The 19,960-nt window shown below is 35.7% G+C and overlaps 1 protein-coding gene across 1 annotated transcript; it reads left to right on the top strand.

Moving 5' to 3' along the window:
* Positions 1 to 4,014: 4,014 nt before the first annotated feature.
* Positions 4,015 to 14,897, top strand: LOC144432793 (short transient receptor potential channel 4-like). Its single transcript, XM_078121111.1, has 14 exons — positions 4,015 to 4,183; positions 4,595 to 4,704; positions 5,116 to 5,223; positions 5,883 to 6,062; positions 6,892 to 7,122; positions 7,259 to 7,446; positions 8,457 to 8,665; positions 8,861 to 9,000; positions 9,285 to 9,967; positions 10,317 to 10,512; positions 11,160 to 11,339; positions 13,089 to 13,127; positions 13,498 to 13,649; positions 14,294 to 14,897. The coding sequence occupies exons 1-14, from the start codon at positions 4,015 to 4,017 to the stop codon at positions 14,895 to 14,897; spliced, it is 3,189 nt and encodes a 1,062-aa protein (XP_077977237.1).
* Positions 14,898 to 19,960: the final 5,063 nt, after the last annotated feature.

Here is a 19,960-nt window from a genome sequence, read left to right on the forward strand (position 1 = left end):
AAAGCAAATGGAAACTGCGATGTTCTGTCAGAAACCTACAGTATCTCTATTACGATTTCTATTATAATCAATATAATCAATATACTTTCTAATATAATCAATATATTTTGATGAGATATTAGTTTTTTTTTAGCACAACTGAACTGATAAGGTTCAGTAGTGCTATAGGCATGACAATGTATATGTCTGTGTGTGTGTGTGTGAGTGAGTGAGTGAGTGAGTGAGTGAGTGAGTGACTGTATAAACAACGTAAAGTCAAAAACCACTGGACCGATTGCCATGATATTTGGTGGGTATATTACCTTGCGTGTCTAGTTGAGAAATTGTTCAAATCAAAATGATCGTACCACCGGTGTGTGATTTGGGTCAAATAATGTGATTTTGGTCAAAAAACTTAAAACTCCAAACTACTCAGCCGATCGATCTGAAATTTGGTTGCAACGTTTTTAAAGGGGAATGGTTAGGCAAGTTTAAGATTCAAAACATGTATACAAATATCCCTAGCAACAGGACCATGTCCATAGCAACAGCTAAATACAGTTGTGCTACAATGTCATTGGCGCTATTTTTTAATGCCGTTTATGGTACAACACGATTTTGAAGTGGGGTACCCTGTTACAAGGCTAATTCTCATTTCCTTAAATTTGTTTAATATTAATATTGTTGTTAAGTTTGATATACACTTTAGTCATTTGAGTGAGTAACACTTATTATGACAACAAATCGTAATTATACTTAGGCAAGTAGATAAATATTCAAAAATTGACAAAGTCCCCCATCAACTAAAAAAACCGCAAACGTCAACACTAAAAGGACATAGTGCAAATTGCACTTGTAACATGGATAGATTGGCATGTTGATGAAGACAGCTGTTCTACAGTTGGCGTTATTTTTAGTGGTACTATCTGCATAAGGTATGCTGTATTACATACAATGTAACAGCAGTGGGATTATGCAGTGTTACACCAATGGTGAAGTATACTAGTGTACGGCCACTGGTGGGCTAATAGTACCACTGACAGCCACCATGGTTGTACACTGAAGTGTGTACCACTAACGTAATCACGGGGGTGGGGGATTTGCGTGCGTATCTGTTTTGTCTTTGATCCGAATGTGATAGCTGCCATATTGCATATCCGTTTTAGTTTGTGGTTTTCCGAATATTCTTTTGCCAAAAAATCAATCAACCAATCAATCTACTATATTTCATATATATATAATCGACTATTTATACATGTGTACATACTAACAAGGTTAAGTTGAATACAGTCTTTGATTATCATTCGCCTATTTCGTTGAGTGATACGACTGACTCATGAAAAACATAACCATTGTATGTTTTTACATTGATCGCATTTTTATTTTGTGTGCATTGTGCCATTTCGTTTCTTGATTACAATAAATATACATTTCCCAATATGCCCATTATAGTAATTGATTGCCCACTCATATCATAGATTACCCCAGAGTTTACATATTCCATCAACACTCCTAAAATGTAAAGGTAAATTGGGTGAAACGAACAGTGAACTCGTCGAATTATGTCCAAGATCCGTTAGTTATTTCGTGCATTCTTCAAACATATTATGTGTTTGCATGTATGTTGTCCTTTTAACGCTGATGTCCATGTATAATGTTGCAGTGATGGGACGTATAAGGCAAAACATACGGGATGGAACTAGGAACATGGCTAATGGCAATTTGTGATTGTGAGACCCAACCAGATACATTGACTAAATTAACTATGTGAAAATACGTAAGGGAAAACAAGTGTCGTTGTCAGATCATCTATTACCAGAATTATCGGTCTACAGAATACATCTAGCATGTATTATAATCCTCGCTTGTGATGATGCCTGCTGATGATCCGCTTATCCTTCTGACCACCCAGAATATTTTATTGTCACAATAGGCTTAATTATGTTGTTATGATGATTGGCGATGGTATCCTTGTAATTGTTACATAAGGCTGAAAAAACTCTCTGTATTAGAGTAGTCCGGACTTTCCCCTGCAAAGAGTATGAATGTGGTTGGCAGCGATAAATAATACTTGGATAAATCAACTACGAATACGTAAAGGCATCTCAAATCAATGTCAGGGATGTTTGAACATTTAAAAAACAACTTTGGTAAGTGTTAACTGTTAATTTTGTCATCTACACGCCTTTATCTCTCGTTCTAAATCGTGACTCTGCATTTTTCTTGCACTATCCTCTACTGTCTCTCCTCCCGTATCTGTGTCTCTTTACCTTTGTTTTCTTCTATACCTCTGTTTTGTTCTCTCTCTGCCACACTCTCAGTCCTTCATAGTCCCTTTCTCTGTCTGTATCTGTCTTTAACAGACCCTTGTTACGCATTGTATAAAAACATGATTGAATATTCCCGTCGCTTAATACATACATATTTTAACCAAGCTAACATAGATAAGTAGATTAATTCATTGTCGTGTGTTTGCTGACGACGAGTCAGTATTCTTAGCACCCTCAGGCTATAGTAACTGAGTTGTGCATGTGAGTTCTCAAATTCACTTTTCGAACAGGAATGTTAATGTATATCAAACATTCTGAATTTGCTAACCTGTTATACGTCAGTTAAACAATAGCACAACAGTACTGTGTAGCTTAATTGAGTGATATACATATTACATTGTAATAATCCACCAAATGAAGAAAACACAATTTATTTGACGTATAAAACTACATAATTTAGTATTAAAAATATGCATTTGGCTATAATGTGGAATTGTTAATCCATTGATGAACACCTGTTTCTGCTTTCAATTGTTCAATATATGCTAATTATGTCGATGAAACAGATATAATAGCTCATTATTATTGCTTCAAAGATTTGCTAACATCAGCGTCAAAGAGCAATGCTTAAATACAGAATTAGTCACCGATGAATACTTACATGTAGCTTAATGATTCTAATTCACTGTGGTGTCCTTTAGTTACTTTAAAGAATCGGCAATTTATCTCGCCCTATCAACTTCAATGACATGCAATAACCTTGTTGGCAAACTGGTGAACACATCTATCAATAGTTGAAAGTATGTACAATTAATTCGTAGCTTTAAAGATGATATGCTAATTACTTTCGAGATGTATGCCATCTAAATTTAGATACGATTCGGAATTACTTTTATCAGCAATATGGTATTTATGTATTCAGTGCCTTTTGAACATATGTGTTGTCCATTTATATAAAATATACCAAGGCAACTAGACACAGTATGGATATTGATTTAGTCAACTTGTACATCAGCTTTACTTTCCTAGACCTTCATTATCGTCCCTTCCTTGATATATTGTAATCATCGTCTATTGCAAATGCAATTCTGCATACATACATACATACATACATACATACATACATACATACATACATACATACATACATACATACATACATACATACATACACACATGCACACATACATACATACATACATACATACATACATACATACATACATACATACATACATACATACATACATACATACATACATACACACACCCGTTCGTCCGTCCATCCATCCATACATACATACATACATACATACATACATACATACATACATACATACATACATACATATATATATACATACACACACACACACACACACAGACAGGTAGACATAAAGAGAGAGAGACAGACAGACACACACACAAACAAACAAACAAACAAACGAACAAACAAACAAACAAACAAACACACACACACACACAATGTTCTTATTTCCGAATGATTGAAATTTTGTGAACCTAACTAAAACAGTTTAAAATATATTTGATATTACCACTCCTAATATTAACACTTGATAAACTACCTGCCTAGGTATTCACTTACGTCAATGACTCCCTAGCAGCCTATGTGAAGAGAAATCGAATAACAGTGCACGCTCAGTCTGTCGGGAAAAAACACACGCGTAGGAAAAACGTCAAATTCCACGTTAAAATTTCGCTCGTTTCTTTGTTAGTGTATGTATACTGAAAGAAAGAACATAAGATGGAAAATGCAAATGAATGTATTGCTGAGCTTTACCTATCAGCAGCTGAAAAGGGTGACATTCACGAACTCAACAAGGCTCTGAAATCCAGTTCCAAATTTGATATTAATGTCAAAGACAACAAAGGAAGAAGTGCATTGCAATTGGCTGTAGAAAATGGAAGACTTGGTAAGCCGAATACTTAATAATTATATTTATCAACATTTTTGTTAGAAAACTTACTCACAAAAGTATTTCAAAATTTGAAGGTGTTTCAGAACGATAAGATGAAATACCGAACTATTCCTTATTTTTTTATTTTTTTTAACATTATTTTTATTTATTTATTTATTTATCTATTTTATCTATATTTGGTATAGAGTGGAGTAATTGTTGATCGTGCCACTGAAAGTAATGTTTATTAAAAAGGTTATACACCTTATGTAATCATCACGTGACTGTTACTTTACACCAGATGTATTTTAAAAAGGAGATATCATGACAAGCAATTATTTGTCAATACTGAATACAACATCGCTTTCATATTGATTTATTCAAACTTGATCGTGGCATTACGGGTATACGTTTCTTCTTTTTCAGAGGTTGTTAAGATTTTGTTAAGCCATAGCGTATATATAGAAGATTCACTATTACACGCTGTTGACGCAAAATTCGGAAAAGCAGTAGAACTTCTGTTGAATAATGCTGGGGTAGGTGTCAGTTTCACTATTGTCAGTAACTGTTACAGTATGTTGATGTCACGTATACATCATGTTCAAAGGTTAATTAATGTGTATGCAATATATAGATATAACATTCCAACCTTTTTAAAATAAAACAATATTATGTGATTGTACCTCATACCTTGTGGTCCTCACTTTCAAAAGTGGTCCAGCAGAGACTATAAATTGAACTGAAAGGTCCTCACGAGAATAGTAGTGGGCATTTAGATTGACCTTATGGTGTTCTTGTTTCTGATGTAGATTTTGTAAGTCTGGCAATATTGAACGTCGACAGCACTTTGTGTTAAACAATCTTTCCACAATGTCGTGGCTTCCGCAAATATGTTAAACAGTAGATTGAAGTATACGTTTATCAAAGGTTATCCTTCTATACCACAGGATGAAGACATCTTAAACTCCCACGCAAGTGAAAATAATGAAGATTTCCATCCAGATATATCACCGATTATTTTGGCAGCACAGCACAATGACTACCATGTAATCAAGGTGTGGGAGCTCGAGGCGTTAGGCGCTAGGTTATTTACTTGTAATTATACAACACTGTAGTGAATCATTCGTTACAATATCATTCTCCTGATGTTCTTAAAATACATATTGTATTTAATGTTAGCTCAATTCAATATCAAATTGTAAAGAGTATAGCCAACTCAAGGCCTGGAATTGTGGTTAGGTGTTAGCCATGATATTGTATACCTATCGACGGTAACCGTTGTATTTTGGTGATAGTTTAGTTTTTACATTGACAGGTGTGCTGATGTTATATATTCGATTTCAAAAATATCAAGGTAATATTGCACAAATGACAAACACGTTAATAAGAAAATTCCGCAGATTCCGTAAAAGACGACATAGTTTATTAGGTTTCTATTTTTATGGCGTGGTATTTAGGCTAACTATAATTTTCCATGTCCTGTATAATAGTCAATTATATGCCGATTGAATATTATTGTTTATATATTAATTATATTTCCAACTTGAAAGCACATCTTGCAGGCCCGATTCACATGATTTCCCGATATTTGTGATATCAAATATCCACAAGGGGATAAAAATCCTTCAATAAAGTTGAATTTGTGGGCATTCTATACTATTTTTCATGTTTATATAAATTCAATTTTTTTTCACCTGCTTGTTACATTACTTAGATGCTTGTTGATAAAGGAGCCCCACCAATCGAACTCTCTGACTTACATACTGAGAAACACACCGTTCAGCGCTCTGTGGGAACCTTAAATATATACAAGGCACTCGCAAGTGAGGCTTATATATCCTTTATGGAAAATGAAAAGAAAGAACATTCTGATCCATTCGGTAGAGCGTTTGAGGTAAGATTCAAGAGATTCAATTTCTCGAAATTTGACATTATATGACAATGAATTGATTATGGATAATGTATGGGGCAGTTTGTTCACCTATTGCGTTAGCATTTCTGTTGACTTACATGCGGTAACGTAGCCCACAGCAAAGATCTCCAAATGTGGGACTACTTCAACTTGTTTTTTGCTGTGAAATCACGTGTATTTATAATTAGATGATATTATTACAATGAAATGCCTTCATATTCTACAGTGGCGTTTCCCGTTAAAGTGGCCATATGGATGAGGATTGGGTATTTATTTATTTTTATTTACAAAACAATCTAATCATCGCTTCCTACTTGAAAAATCAACGTGACACAACATATGCCAAGTCCTTGTTTGTAGTTCAATGAATTGCAAAAGCATACTAAATGTATAAACTGTTTGTTATTGTACGTACAATAACAAACATTCTTACACATAATAACAGTTTTTGGCTTTTTGCAATGTAATAAGTGACAAACACAGGCTTAGACAATGTTGTTTCACATTGATTCTTCAAGTAGGACGCCTTGATCAAATTGTTTTATAAATTAAAAATCCTAAATAAATACCCAATATCCATAGCAACTGGCCATTTTAATACTCAACCATTGTGCACGACGTGTGTATATAACATGCCCATAATATAACTAATAAGTGTTTTATTGTTGTTCAAGCGCACCATTCAATCAATCAATGTTAGTTATATGTAATTAGTTAATGATTGTGCTAGTCTGACTTTTCAATGATATTTTCCTGAATTTCTGTGAAAGCTCACAACTTACAATTTTTGTCACGTTTCACAAAATATTAGTTGTCTGCTGAACTCAAACGAATGAGCTCATTAGAATATGAGTTTCGACAGGAATACCTAGATCTAGCCGATCAGTGTGAAACGTATGCCGCCGAACTCCTTGGTCAAACCCGTGATACAGATGAATTGAGGACTGTACTGAACCATGAATCTAAGGGGCATGCACAAAGTGACAGACAAACGTATCTTCCATCAAAGGTGCTCTATGCTGTCAAAACAGAACAGAAAAAGGTTTGTAGCTGTAAATAACCTCTCTGCAATGTAAATCCTTAGAGAAATTACATGTATCAATCAGTTCAGAAAGACTTAACACTGACGGCCAGATTTGGAAATTCTTTCGTTTTATGGTCTGCCCTTTTTCTTTCAGTTTGTTACTCACCCTTACTGTCAGCAAGAGTTGATAGAACGTTGGTATCGCGGACTTCCTGATTTGAGGGACTCGAGCACAATTTACACATTTTTTTTATCGGTACTTATAGTTCTTCTGTTTCCAGTCCTGTCAATGGTGTATATTATTGTACCTACAGGACGATTTGGACGTTTCATGAACATACCGTAAGTCATATTACCTTGACATAACTAGTTAGCGCTGTAGCATTATACATTATGAGCGTTATTAACGTGAGGAGAAAATTGAAAAATTCTTCGAATTCTCATTATTACATGACAATTTCAACCCCGTCACGTACAACCAACAATCTGTCACTAGATTATTTTAGTCGACATGAAGGACAGTCTAGTAGTAATTATTTCACAGAAAGTTTGAATGCATTTAACAGTTAAATTTGTATCAATGTCTGTAATTGACATGTTTAATAATCCATACGGAATTAACGAATTTGTCCACAAGCATGTAGTTATTATCGGATTTTTACTACTTGTAAACCCTCTTACATGAAACCATACATACATACATACATACATACATACATACATACATACATACATACATACATACATATACACACACGTACGTACGTACGTACGTACGTACGTACGTACATACATACATACACACACACACACACATACATACATACATACATACATACATACATACATACACACACATACATACATACATACATACATACATACATACATACATACATATACACACACGTACGTACGTACGTACGTACATACATACATATACATATACATACATACATACATACATACATACATACATACATACATACATACATACACACACATACATACATACATACACACATACATACATACATACACACACATACATACATACATACATACATACATACATACATACATACATACACACACACACATACATACACGCACGCACGCACGCACACGCACGCACGCACGCACGCACACACACACATACATACATACATACATACATACATACATACATACATAGGTATGTGTATGTATATGTATATGTGTATGTACCTTTGTGTCATATACAGAAAGAAAACAAAGAATCAGAGATATTCGAGTTGTTTTTGGTATTTGATAACATGGACGGGTTATGTCGATCCATATTTTGTTTTGACTGTTTTTCTATACTATTTCAGATATGTAAAATTCTTGTTACATACGGCATCATATTTGGTCTTTGTCGTTATGCTGTTCTTGACAACCACTGGCTTTACTGGAGATGGGGGTGGATGCACAGACTCGGAAGAAGACATCGCCAAAACTGATGAAGTATCAAAAATAAGAAGTCAGCAACGTGGAGCTATTCCCTCGAACCTAGAAATCGTTATTATAGTTTGGATCTTTGGTATGAAGTTTCAATTCCGATGGATGATGAACTATTATTCTGTAATCATTTATATGATTTAGAATGTTGTTTATTTTAAACCATCTTTTATCTTTCGCAGTCGTAAAACTGTATTAAGTTATAGAGATGTATATCCTATATAATCTTCTTCAATTTGCCATACTGTTATCTTTTCATGTTTCTTTTATCTTCAAGGAATGGTATGGCGGGAAATCAAGGAAGTCTCAGATGGAGGAATTATGGAATACTTAAGTGACACCTGGAATATGTTTGATTGTGTACAACTTGGGTTGTATTTATCTTGGATTGGTCTTCGAATAGCGGCTTACCTCTTGGTAAGTTAACTCGTTGATAATCTTAGACAATTACATATATATATATTATATATATACGGGCGGAGTACTATTGAGGGAATCTTAACGTTCGATTTAGTGATTCTTTTAGAGTAATATTTGCATGCTTCGGTTGCATACATGTACATGTAAGTAATAAGAACAGCATATAGTATTGGTCGAATAAAATAACTAAAGTCCATTTTTGTCATCCATAAATGTCATTTATCCATCACTCCCCTTCATCTTTGTGTTCCCATTTTGTCGTTTCTTAATTTTTTGTAAAGGTACAAGGAGAAAAAGAATCGCACTCTCATTCTGAAAGATATACCAGAGATGTATCGGAGAATCTGTTGAATGGTATAGCCGAACGAAGAATTACCAATAGCATATCACAGGAACACATAGACACACGTGTATTTATGGATGTAGCATTGGGGAACTTCGCCGGTCAACTTCTTAGCAATGTATCACATATTATGGAATCTGTGAAAACGTCCCATCAATTTGGGGACGAATTGTCCAAAAATATCTCCAAAAGTCTTACTCGGCTGATTGATCAGTTCACCAATATGTTTGGGACTACACCCCCACCTTCTCTGCCATTCATTGTCGAGAACAACACTTTCGATGACGTTGCTTATTCTAATTCTAACAAGGGAACTACGATCGAGTGGCTTCCCGCTGATCCAACGCTCATTGCATTCTGTCTTATGTCATGCGCTAACGTCATCAGCGTCATCCGAATCCTGCGCATAGTGGTAATAAATGAATACATTGGCCCATTGCAGATCAGCTTCAGTAAAATGATAGCTGATATTATAAAGTTTCTGTTCATCTTTGGAGTGATATGGTTCGCATTTGCATTGGGTATGACGCAAATGTACTGGGCTTATTCGGCTGAAGAAAAAATACGCTGTTTACAGGATGGTGGGACTGAACGTGAATGTGGCGAACAGTATTTTGCAGGGTAGGTAGTTGGATATGTCCAAAAGGATTTGTTCTGTCTAAACCCAGTACTTTTCTTTCTAGCCACAGGCCTTTATTGGCTCATACCGATTTATTTCTCCTTTGCTAAGATGTGCAAGCAATTTCACTATACAGCAACAGTTAATATCACTATCAACCAACACCACAGTAAATAGACACTTCTATATGTTTGTATGACTCAAGCATTTTCGTATATTGTTATAAACATTGTTCTCCCGGTTGTCTATCCTCTCGTGAGACTACTCACCAACATGACTTTCGATTTGACTCACAGTAATCAGTATTATCTTATGATTTATGTCCCTGATAATCTATGTAATCTATTTTAGGATTGGTTCGTCTTTGATGTCTCTTTTCTGGTCCCTGTATGGCTTAATTGACCTAGAAGTACTAAATGTTGACGCTGACCATCAATCAACAGAGTTTTTTGGTCGAATGTTATTTGCTGGATACGGCGTTGCCGCTGTAGTTATCTTACTCAACCTGTTAATTGCCTTGATGGGTACTACATATGAAGCTGTTGTAGTAAGTTCAAGCACAGACAACTAACTGTGTTAGTTATCTGTGGTTCAAGCAGTGTGATAATAATCTTCATACTACAGACTCATTACCCCCAAAAATATACAGTGTTACACTCTCTTACCACACAGTCAAGATTTAGACACTGGTGTTCGGACTCAAAGTCGAGATAATTTGATATTGACATGTATAGAAAGCGACACAACTCTTCAAAGTGTTAACGTTGTATAGTGGGAATTTGACCCTCCAGTCGACCATTCTATCCGCAGGGGATTTATTGAAATTTTCATCCCATACAAATGTCACAATCTAAGGACAGTGTGTTCAAACGGTTGCGTAAATTACACAGAGTATTAAGCACAATGTTACGATTTTCCGTTCAAATTACAATCACTACGAAAAACTTATAATTTTATATTGTGTATCAGAAACCATTCGAAAGCCTTGACCATATACCAAACAATACTATGCTATGCTATGGGATCCTGTTTCAAATTGTAAATGAAGTTTTATAAAGATCCTCATTTCTACAACGTCGAGTCAAATGGTGCAATTTCGTACATGTATGTGATCTCTGATATACAGGATTACAATTATAGAATGTATTTTTCGAGTACTTTTTTTAACAAATTTAATTTCGTTGCACTCACCAGGAAAACTCAGACACGGAATGGAAGTTTGCCCGTTCGGAATTGTGGATGGATTATTTCAAAGACGGGGCGACATTGCCACCACCATTTAATATGGTACCGACGCCTCATACAATCATTAGCTCCGCCCAGTATGTCTGGAATAAAACATGTGCTCACCGATTTGGAAAGGAACTCACTTGGGTAAGCTGTATTTTGGAAATATTCATACATTATGTTGGGATATCTATACAAATACTGTTCCCGTTAACGTTGGTGGCGCTTTCCATCTCTCTCTCTTTTAAAGTTGTCGTACGGTCAAGATTATTTTCAGAACATTTATAAGTACACAGTTAAAACCACATTATCATCTAGAATTCATAAAATCATTGAAATATATTCTTGGCAACATTATTTAAAGGGGTCAGTCTTTGAGCAACTTAATGTTCATATTTATCAATAAGGGACTGGTCAATGTGTCTATATATTTGTTGTGTTAAAAGGGCTCCAAATAAGGGCTTATAGCAGACTACAAGAAAGAGTCAGAAGTAGCCAACAATGACGATCCTACATTTTCTGATAAACTAAACGAATTCGACAAACAAAATATTTGAAGTATTGAGCGTCCATCTATAGTGCTATCCTTTCATCGAATCTCAAAAGCTCTCTTTACGTCTAGCTTAATGAGGACCGATCCTGGAGTGAAATTTCAAATTGAGTCTAAGCCACCCACACCACTGGGTGCTCAGGCTCATTTAGTTCTGTTTACAAATATAAACAAAACAAAACAAACAAACAAACAAACAAACAAAAACAAAAACAAATAACCAAATAACAAGTAAACAAACAAACACAATAACCTGACAAATGAGTAGATACATACATTGAGTAAACGACAACAAACCAACGAACAACCAAACACTGCCCCCCCCCCCCCCCAATGGTCACATATGGAAATAACCCACTCGGTTATTTCCATATGTGACCATTTCGGGGGGGGGGACCATGCTAATGGTTTACCTCTACATTCAAAAACTGTGCTGGGTAAGGGGCGAGGTCAATAGTTCAATGTAGGATAAAACAATATTTTACTTTGGGGGTTTCAGCCAGTTTAGTTCTCATCGTACAAAATCGATTTTACTTCTGATGGGGGTTGTGTACCCCTAAATACAAATATTTCTTTACAAATGTCAAATTGAGAAGAAAGGGAACAATTTCGCTATAGTAAATGCATGGCACTAAAATAAAAGTGTCAGCAAAAGAACTGTTTTGTACTCACTACATACTGGCTTTATATTCATAGCTGCACTACATACAACGTACTACTACATACGGATTTGAAATTTATTGTGAGGTTAAAGCTACCTATCAATTTTCAACTTTGGCCAATTTAGTTGGAGGGGTTGGGGGGGGGGGTCTGAGGCCTAATTGTAATAAATTTAGGTTTTCATGCAATTTAAGTTCCTGCTTGTTTCAAAACATCCACCATTATACAAACGTACTAGTATTAAAGAAAAGTAAAGTGTCACTGTTATGTCTTAACGACAACATACCCTTAGCCTAAACATTAGTGATGAAAGTGTTAGAAAGATTAATTTCTCTCACCGACGCCACTCACTACTTTATTTTAATTTGAAAATGGTGCTAATAGGTCTGTTGATGACGCTGTGGCCATAGGCCCTTGGTACATTTGTATGAGTTCCCTTTATAGCTCAGCGTCCAACACGAACATCCCATAAAAATTTATTTGGTGAAATTTATATTCAGTTTATTGACTCAAATTGTTTAATATAATGTAATTAGTTAAGTTTAGTTGAACTTCCCTTTACCTTTGACATTTGATTTTGAGATTGCAATCACAGATATTTTAATTGGTACAACGATACTTTACTATAAATGTACACACGGTTGATATTACCGTTGCGTTGAAATTTGATTCCTTAATTATTACAGGCACCACGCAAGCAGTCGATAGTTGAAGACAATTACACGGTATGTGTGTATTTTCAATTATGGGCACACATGTATGTGTATGCATATTCATATATATCCTAAGATTTTCTTGAATACAGCTGTAACACACGTGTCAACCCCAAAATAGTGTCATTGAGTAGAGCAGCAAACTCAGTAAAAAAACTTAATGTAAGCTTTATGTCCAAAATTGGACACGCTACGCCCTCTGTGTCTCGTACATGATTGAATATCATATGGTTTTGTAAAGCTTTAATCAGACGTTCTTAAGGAATGTGGATTTGTCAGGTAATCAATAAGTGTTGTTGGTAATGAATGTACATTGTTGAATTTAAAAAAGTAATCGTGCAATATTTAAGACGGTCGTCAATTGTTTTTTGAGTTGACCTAGAGCGTTTTTTTTTCTTTAACTTTCCAGGATGTTTGCAAACAATTAGTTCTCCGATACCTTGCCGAGAAAGCAAGCATCGCCCGTGAATCTGGAGAAGGTGGCGCCTTTAAGGAAGAGCTGATGACAATAAAACAGGACATGTCGTTAATCAGGTAATGTGAACTATTGCCAACTGGGGTTATTTCGAGCCGATGCGCAACTATTCTGCGGTCGGGCTGGCATTTGCGCGTCGGTCCGGCTGCCGGCTTTTTGCCAAAATTTTGCTGATGCCCTCGCCTTCGGCTTGCGTATCATCAGCACTTTGGTAAAGAGTGTCAACTCTTGTGCATGCATTTTTAAAGGAAATATTGCGTTAAAAGTTTCTAATTATTGTACTTATGCTAGCTTGTAATTCTTACAAGAAGTTAGTAACTTCACACTCCTTACCGTGACAGACAAACAGCGTAATTCGATTGTATATAGGTATGGTCTACTACGTGTAGTGTATGAGTATCGGTCGCATTTTTGTATTTTAACATCAGATTCTTCAGAATTATCATCAGATATTTTAAAAACACGTTTTTTGTTAATTGAGAAAATGTCATTATACCTAACCTCACAACTAAAAGATAATGGACAATCGTTGTTGTAAAGAATTAGTCTAAATAAAAATTTTGGAAAATGAAATTGTAATTTAAATTTTCTTTCTGGCCTACTCGGCTTGCTATATAGATCCGATTGATAATTAACTCAGTGTTCAACTCAAGCTTATACACATATACATATGAAAGTACTACTAGTCATTTATCACTTCTAGGTATGAAATCTATGGTATCGACCAGCGTATGAAGGGAGCAGTTAATTACTTCGATGGTAAGAGTGATGATCTATCGGAAAATATCCTACTACTGAAATCCGATGTGAAGCAAAACAGAAATGCTGACCACGAAGAACTTGGTGTTACACGACACGAATTGAAAGGAAGTACAGAACGGGGCCACGTTATGCTGGAAAATCTCGAACAACGAATTGTTGGTATGCAACAACAACACTCGGAACAGGAGGAACGAACGAAGGGTGTGATGAGTGACATCTTAAATGAGCTAAAACAAGACATCGCTAAAAATAAAGAAGACAGCGCAGAAATGTTCAGGGAAATACAGAGTCAGTCTGAAACTAGAAGCGAGCGTGAAAACGCTATGCTCCTAAACCTTTTAGATATAATATCCAATGTGCAGAGCCAGATGTTAGAAAATGAAACAAGTAAGTTGGAGATAATGGAGAATATGCAGGAACTGTCTGCGAAAGTTGACAGTCTCGGTTTGCAGGCTGCTAACCTTGTGAGGGAAGTGGAGTCTTTGAAAGTGTCTCAGATCACAAAGCCCCAAGGACAGCAACAAGATGAAGAACATAAAGATTAATCTGGAGAACATTGATGGACGTGTGAGAGAGCTGTAGCTGCCCACGATCTGATTCAAATCCTATGTAATTATTAGGTCAATTTGGCTCGGTTTCCTTCATTACAATGTGCTTGTATATATATATATATATATATATATATATATATATATATATATATATATATATATATATATATATATATATATATATATATATATATATATATATATATATATATTGGATCGCTAGTGGGAATTGCTTCGAACCTGACTAGGACTGGTCTGTTCAGTGGTTATTGAAACATTATGTATGCACAATTTTATGCACAGAGAAAGAAGTATGGGTGACAACTTCGCCTATAGATTTTGTAGAGAATGTTAAGTAAGTAAGAGAGCCTTCAGTCATTGCAGAAGGGAAGTGTCGGGAGAACAATTGCTTTCGGGGGTAAATGGAATTAAGAGAGGGTCACGTATTATTAACACAACTGAACTGATAAAGTTCAGTAGTGATATAGGCATAGGGCGGTGTTTGTCTGTCTGTCTATGTGTGTGTATGTGTGTGTGTGTGTGTGTGTGTGTGTGTGTGTGTGTGTGTGTGTGAGAGAGTGGGGGGGACGACTTAAATTCAAGAAACGCCAGACCGATTGCCTTGGTAATTGGTGGGGACATTAATTTTGGTGTCTAGTTGGGAAATTGTTCGAAGCAAAATGATCGCATTATAGGATTTGGGGCAAACTGCCAAAAATTTAAACTCAAAACTACTGGGCAGATTGGTCTGGCATTTGGTTGGAACGTTCTTAGGGGTGTGCAAATGAAGATTTGTTCATGACATGATGATTCAATCATTAATATGCAAATTATGGCTAAATTTTTGGTCAAAAATCTTTAATTCCAAAACTACTGAGTTGATTGGGCTGAAATTTAATGGGGATGCATATAATGGTATATAGATGAAAACATATGTAGTATATAATGATCCCATCAGTGATATGCAAATTAGGTGTGAAAATGTGAATTTTTGTGAAAATCTTATATCTCATAAAGTACTTGATCATTGAATGAGACTGATATTTCTATTTTCCGCAGATTTTCTTCAAAACATTTTGACACAATTGGCCCAGTTGCAAGCAACCATGACTCTTAGCAACAACCAAATGGCAGTATATTTTGGTCAAATAACAACATCATCTAGTAAGCAAATGAGTAAACATTCTAAAAAATGTATTCAATAACCCTAGCAACCATGACCACGCCCATAGCAGCAGCCAAAATGTGGTGCATTTCACAAAGATAACAACAGGGATTCTTAGACAAGTGAATAAACATTCAAAAAGTGTATGCAAATATGCCTAGCAACAATACCACGCCCATGGCAAAATCCAAATGATCACATATATTGCAAAGATAGATAGCACCAGTGATTATAGACAAGTGAATAAACATTCAATAATGTACGCCCATAACAACAGCCAAATTGTCTCGTATATTGCAAAAATAACAGGGATTAATAGACAGACGAATAAACATTTTTAAAATGTATGCAAATATACCTAGCAACAGACATCACGTATATTGCAAAGATAACAATAGGGTTGGATTGGCAACTGGATAAGTCATTCAGGAAATGAACATCTATACCTAGCATGGATCAGCATGTGGGTAAACTTTTTTTTTAAAAACTGTTCAGTTGTGCTACAACGCTATTGGCGCAATATTTTTGATACATTGCATTATTTTGCGATTGTGTGATCCCACTGCTACCACATCCCACGTAGTGCTAACACATCCCACCACCCAGCCCCCCCCCCCGTACAATATCACATATCAGCCAAATCGGTGCTGATAACGTTAGCCATGCAGTGAGTTGATTGTTAGTCGTGGTGTGAAGAGAGGAATGGATCTTACATGAGTGAAAGGAAAACAGCGTGGTAAGAATAAAATATTTGGGATGCTGTAATGGAGTGAAGATGTTGACCTCGGTCAATGGCCAAGCAATGTTTGTGTCTATTATTAGGGAATTCTGACCTTCAGCTCTGCCAATTAGATCCAAACACACTAATTCATCAATGGAGTGCTGGGGAACAACCAACGCCATTCAAGTTATCAAAATGGGGGCAGCAGTGAGATAGGGTTGTTACCATTCATTATGACACTCGTGCTCATTTTCATCATGCTTTCGGCCTTTTAACCCATGTTTTTTGGATTTTTTAAATGTTTTTTTTTTCTCGGGCAGAGGGTTATGTTTTAGAGAAATTGACATTGAGGAAAGGCCACATTTTCGAATGCGGAATCGGGGGGGGGGGGGTACGTTTTTACGCGAGAAACTCTGCTCAGCTAGGTTGCGCCCACCACCGGTAATTATTGACGGCTCCGTTTTACCGGTACACAAATGTATCGTGTATCAGGTATCTCACTGTCTGTCTGGCTTACTCTAGATGGAACACAGAACGGCTCAGTAATGAGGGTGTCATGTGTATCATTGGTAGGTATTACGAGTGGTTGTAAGGTCAAAAGCACTATAATCTTCAATGCAAGCTAACATGGGAAATTACAGCGTTACATCATCAGGGAATAACACGTGTCGGCACATGACAAGTCATCGAGGTACATATATTGTTGGAGCTAAAACCATACTCTTTGTCACAATATTCACACCTGCTTATGATTGTCGAAGTTTTGACAATGTTTTAACGCAAAATATATTATTGCACTGTGTGGACCATAAGGCCACCAAAGAGGCCTAGAAACAGACTCACACGCCTGTGATATCAAAGGTGTTTTGCTGATTACAGTGGAAGTTACCAGCCTTACCAGAAACAGCAAGACATGCAATTGTAAAATATTGTACCCACACACCTATCAGATTTGTATGCTTCGGTGTTTTCTATTTTATAACTTCTTCTATAAGCCATATGTATAAACATTGTAAGCTTAAAAATTACATTTGAATATTATGTAGTAAAGGAACACTTAATGATCAAACAAATTGCCAATTTCAAAATAAACACGTGCTTTGAATAAAACACCTTTTCAACGTCAAGGAGCTATTACCAGTTTGGGTAGTAACTTTGTACAAAAATAACCAATGATGTAAATTTATTTTGTTATACTCATTCAGAAAAAATCAATCTCCTTGATGGAGTCATAATAGGTGTGAATATTCTCTTTCAAGCAAGTGTGTTGGAAAATTTATGAATTCAAATGACTATCTCTTCGTACAAAATACCATTGATATCTGAACCAATGAAAATGGGTATTCAAAAACCCACCTTTTGCAAGTCCACTATCCGGAGAAATATTTTTAAAACACCCTGAGAGTACATGTACACCGGTATCTATTTATCTAAACTTCGAGGAGATACTTTTGAAGAAAGAAAATCAGAGCGAGTTCTATAGTCGCAGGTAAAACATTGTACTGTGGCATGACAAGACCATCGATTTTCATAACAATGTATTCACTTTAGTAGTAAACGTTCAAAATTGTTATCTATTCGATCGTAGTCATGTAGAATCTTTGGGTATAGATGGGATGTTACATGTAATATGTCTATTTATTATTAAGTATTTGGAGACATTTATCATAATGTCAACTGCTGGCATATATAAATAAAATGAGATCGGTTTGATCACATAATTGCATCTGAGTTCCAACTTTGTTCGTTGGCATGTTGCGGGTCTAACCTAACAACAGTTAAATTTACTGTCGGTATTATATACTGTCCAATCATATATGTCTTTATTTACCTCTATTTCCATCGTTTAGTGTCCTTTGTAAATAGACATCTAACCGCTTTCACCATATCGAATTTTAACTGTGAATGAAATAGCACGTGTAGATGTACGTTAAACAAAGTCGTGCTTATAAGATAAAAATGGTGCAACAACATCATCAAATTATGACACATCACACATAGGCGAGTGTGATTGTGAGGTACATTGTATTTCAAACATGCATGGTTCTACCCACGGCCTGAGTTTTATATCTAGCAGAGTTTATCGATAGGTGAAATTATCAATCATATCTGAATCACCTGCCTGCTGCTAATGCTTAACAAGGTTTTGAATTTGAAATCCAGTACAGATACAGTAACTTCAACTGCATGTTTCAAGTTCTCTTTTTGTGAAATCAATCAACAAAGTCAACAGACAAAGCAATCTATAAGGTACTTTGTATGCAACCTCGAATAAGTCATAAACAAGAGAAAGGACAGAAATTACAGAAGGTGTTGGCGGTGTTTTGACGGAATGGGTCCCTGCTTTTCGCGAAAGGGTTTAGGACGGGTCAGCGTTTTTGCGCATGTATTTAGGGGCGAGTCACTGATATATATGCAGTGATATCTTGATAGGCAATCAAACGGAAAATCACATATTCAAGAAATGACAATTTATAATTTAAAAGAAATATCTTTATGGTGTTACAACTAAACTGTTGTGTGAAAATCAATTTAAATTTATGTCCTCTATGCTTTCCCCTCATACTTCCGTCAGCTGTCATTCACTTGAATGTTCATATTCCCATTGTCATCTCCCATTTCACAGAATCATCACCATCATGGTACTTCATATCATCACCATCGTCATCATTATCATCATCATCATCATCACCATCACCACCACCACAATTAGCAACAGGACCTTGGTCATGACAATTATCATCTGTTTCGTGTCCCAAGTTCTGATATTTACTTATTTTATCATAGTCAGCGTCTGCCATTGTGTTCCATTTTTTCATTTGTTATCATTGTTTTAATTGTTATTGTCATTTTATCCATGTACATGTTTAACATTGGAAAAAGCACATATGTAGTGTAGTGCGTTTTTAGAAAAAAAAAGAAAAGAAAAAAAAAGAAAGAAAAAAAAAGAAAAATACATTATTATATATTGGTCTATTTTTTTTAACGCCGCACTGTCGCATGTCAGAATGAAAATTTTCATGATGTCACAATCATCTTACTCCGAAGAAGGTTTCATTTGTAAAGGTTGTTAGACTAATCGGGTTGGAGGGTGTTATTTTGTGTGAACTGGGAGATGATTCATCTGATAGTGAAAGCACAGGGGAGGGGAGTATCCAGATTGCTCACGTT

The sequence above is a fragment of the Glandiceps talaboti genome, chromosome 1 (assembly GCF_964340395.1).
Source record: "Glandiceps talaboti chromosome 1, keGlaTala1.1, whole genome shotgun sequence".
In the NCBI taxonomy this organism is placed as follows: domain Eukaryota; kingdom Metazoa; phylum Hemichordata; class Enteropneusta; family Spengelidae; genus Glandiceps; species Glandiceps talaboti.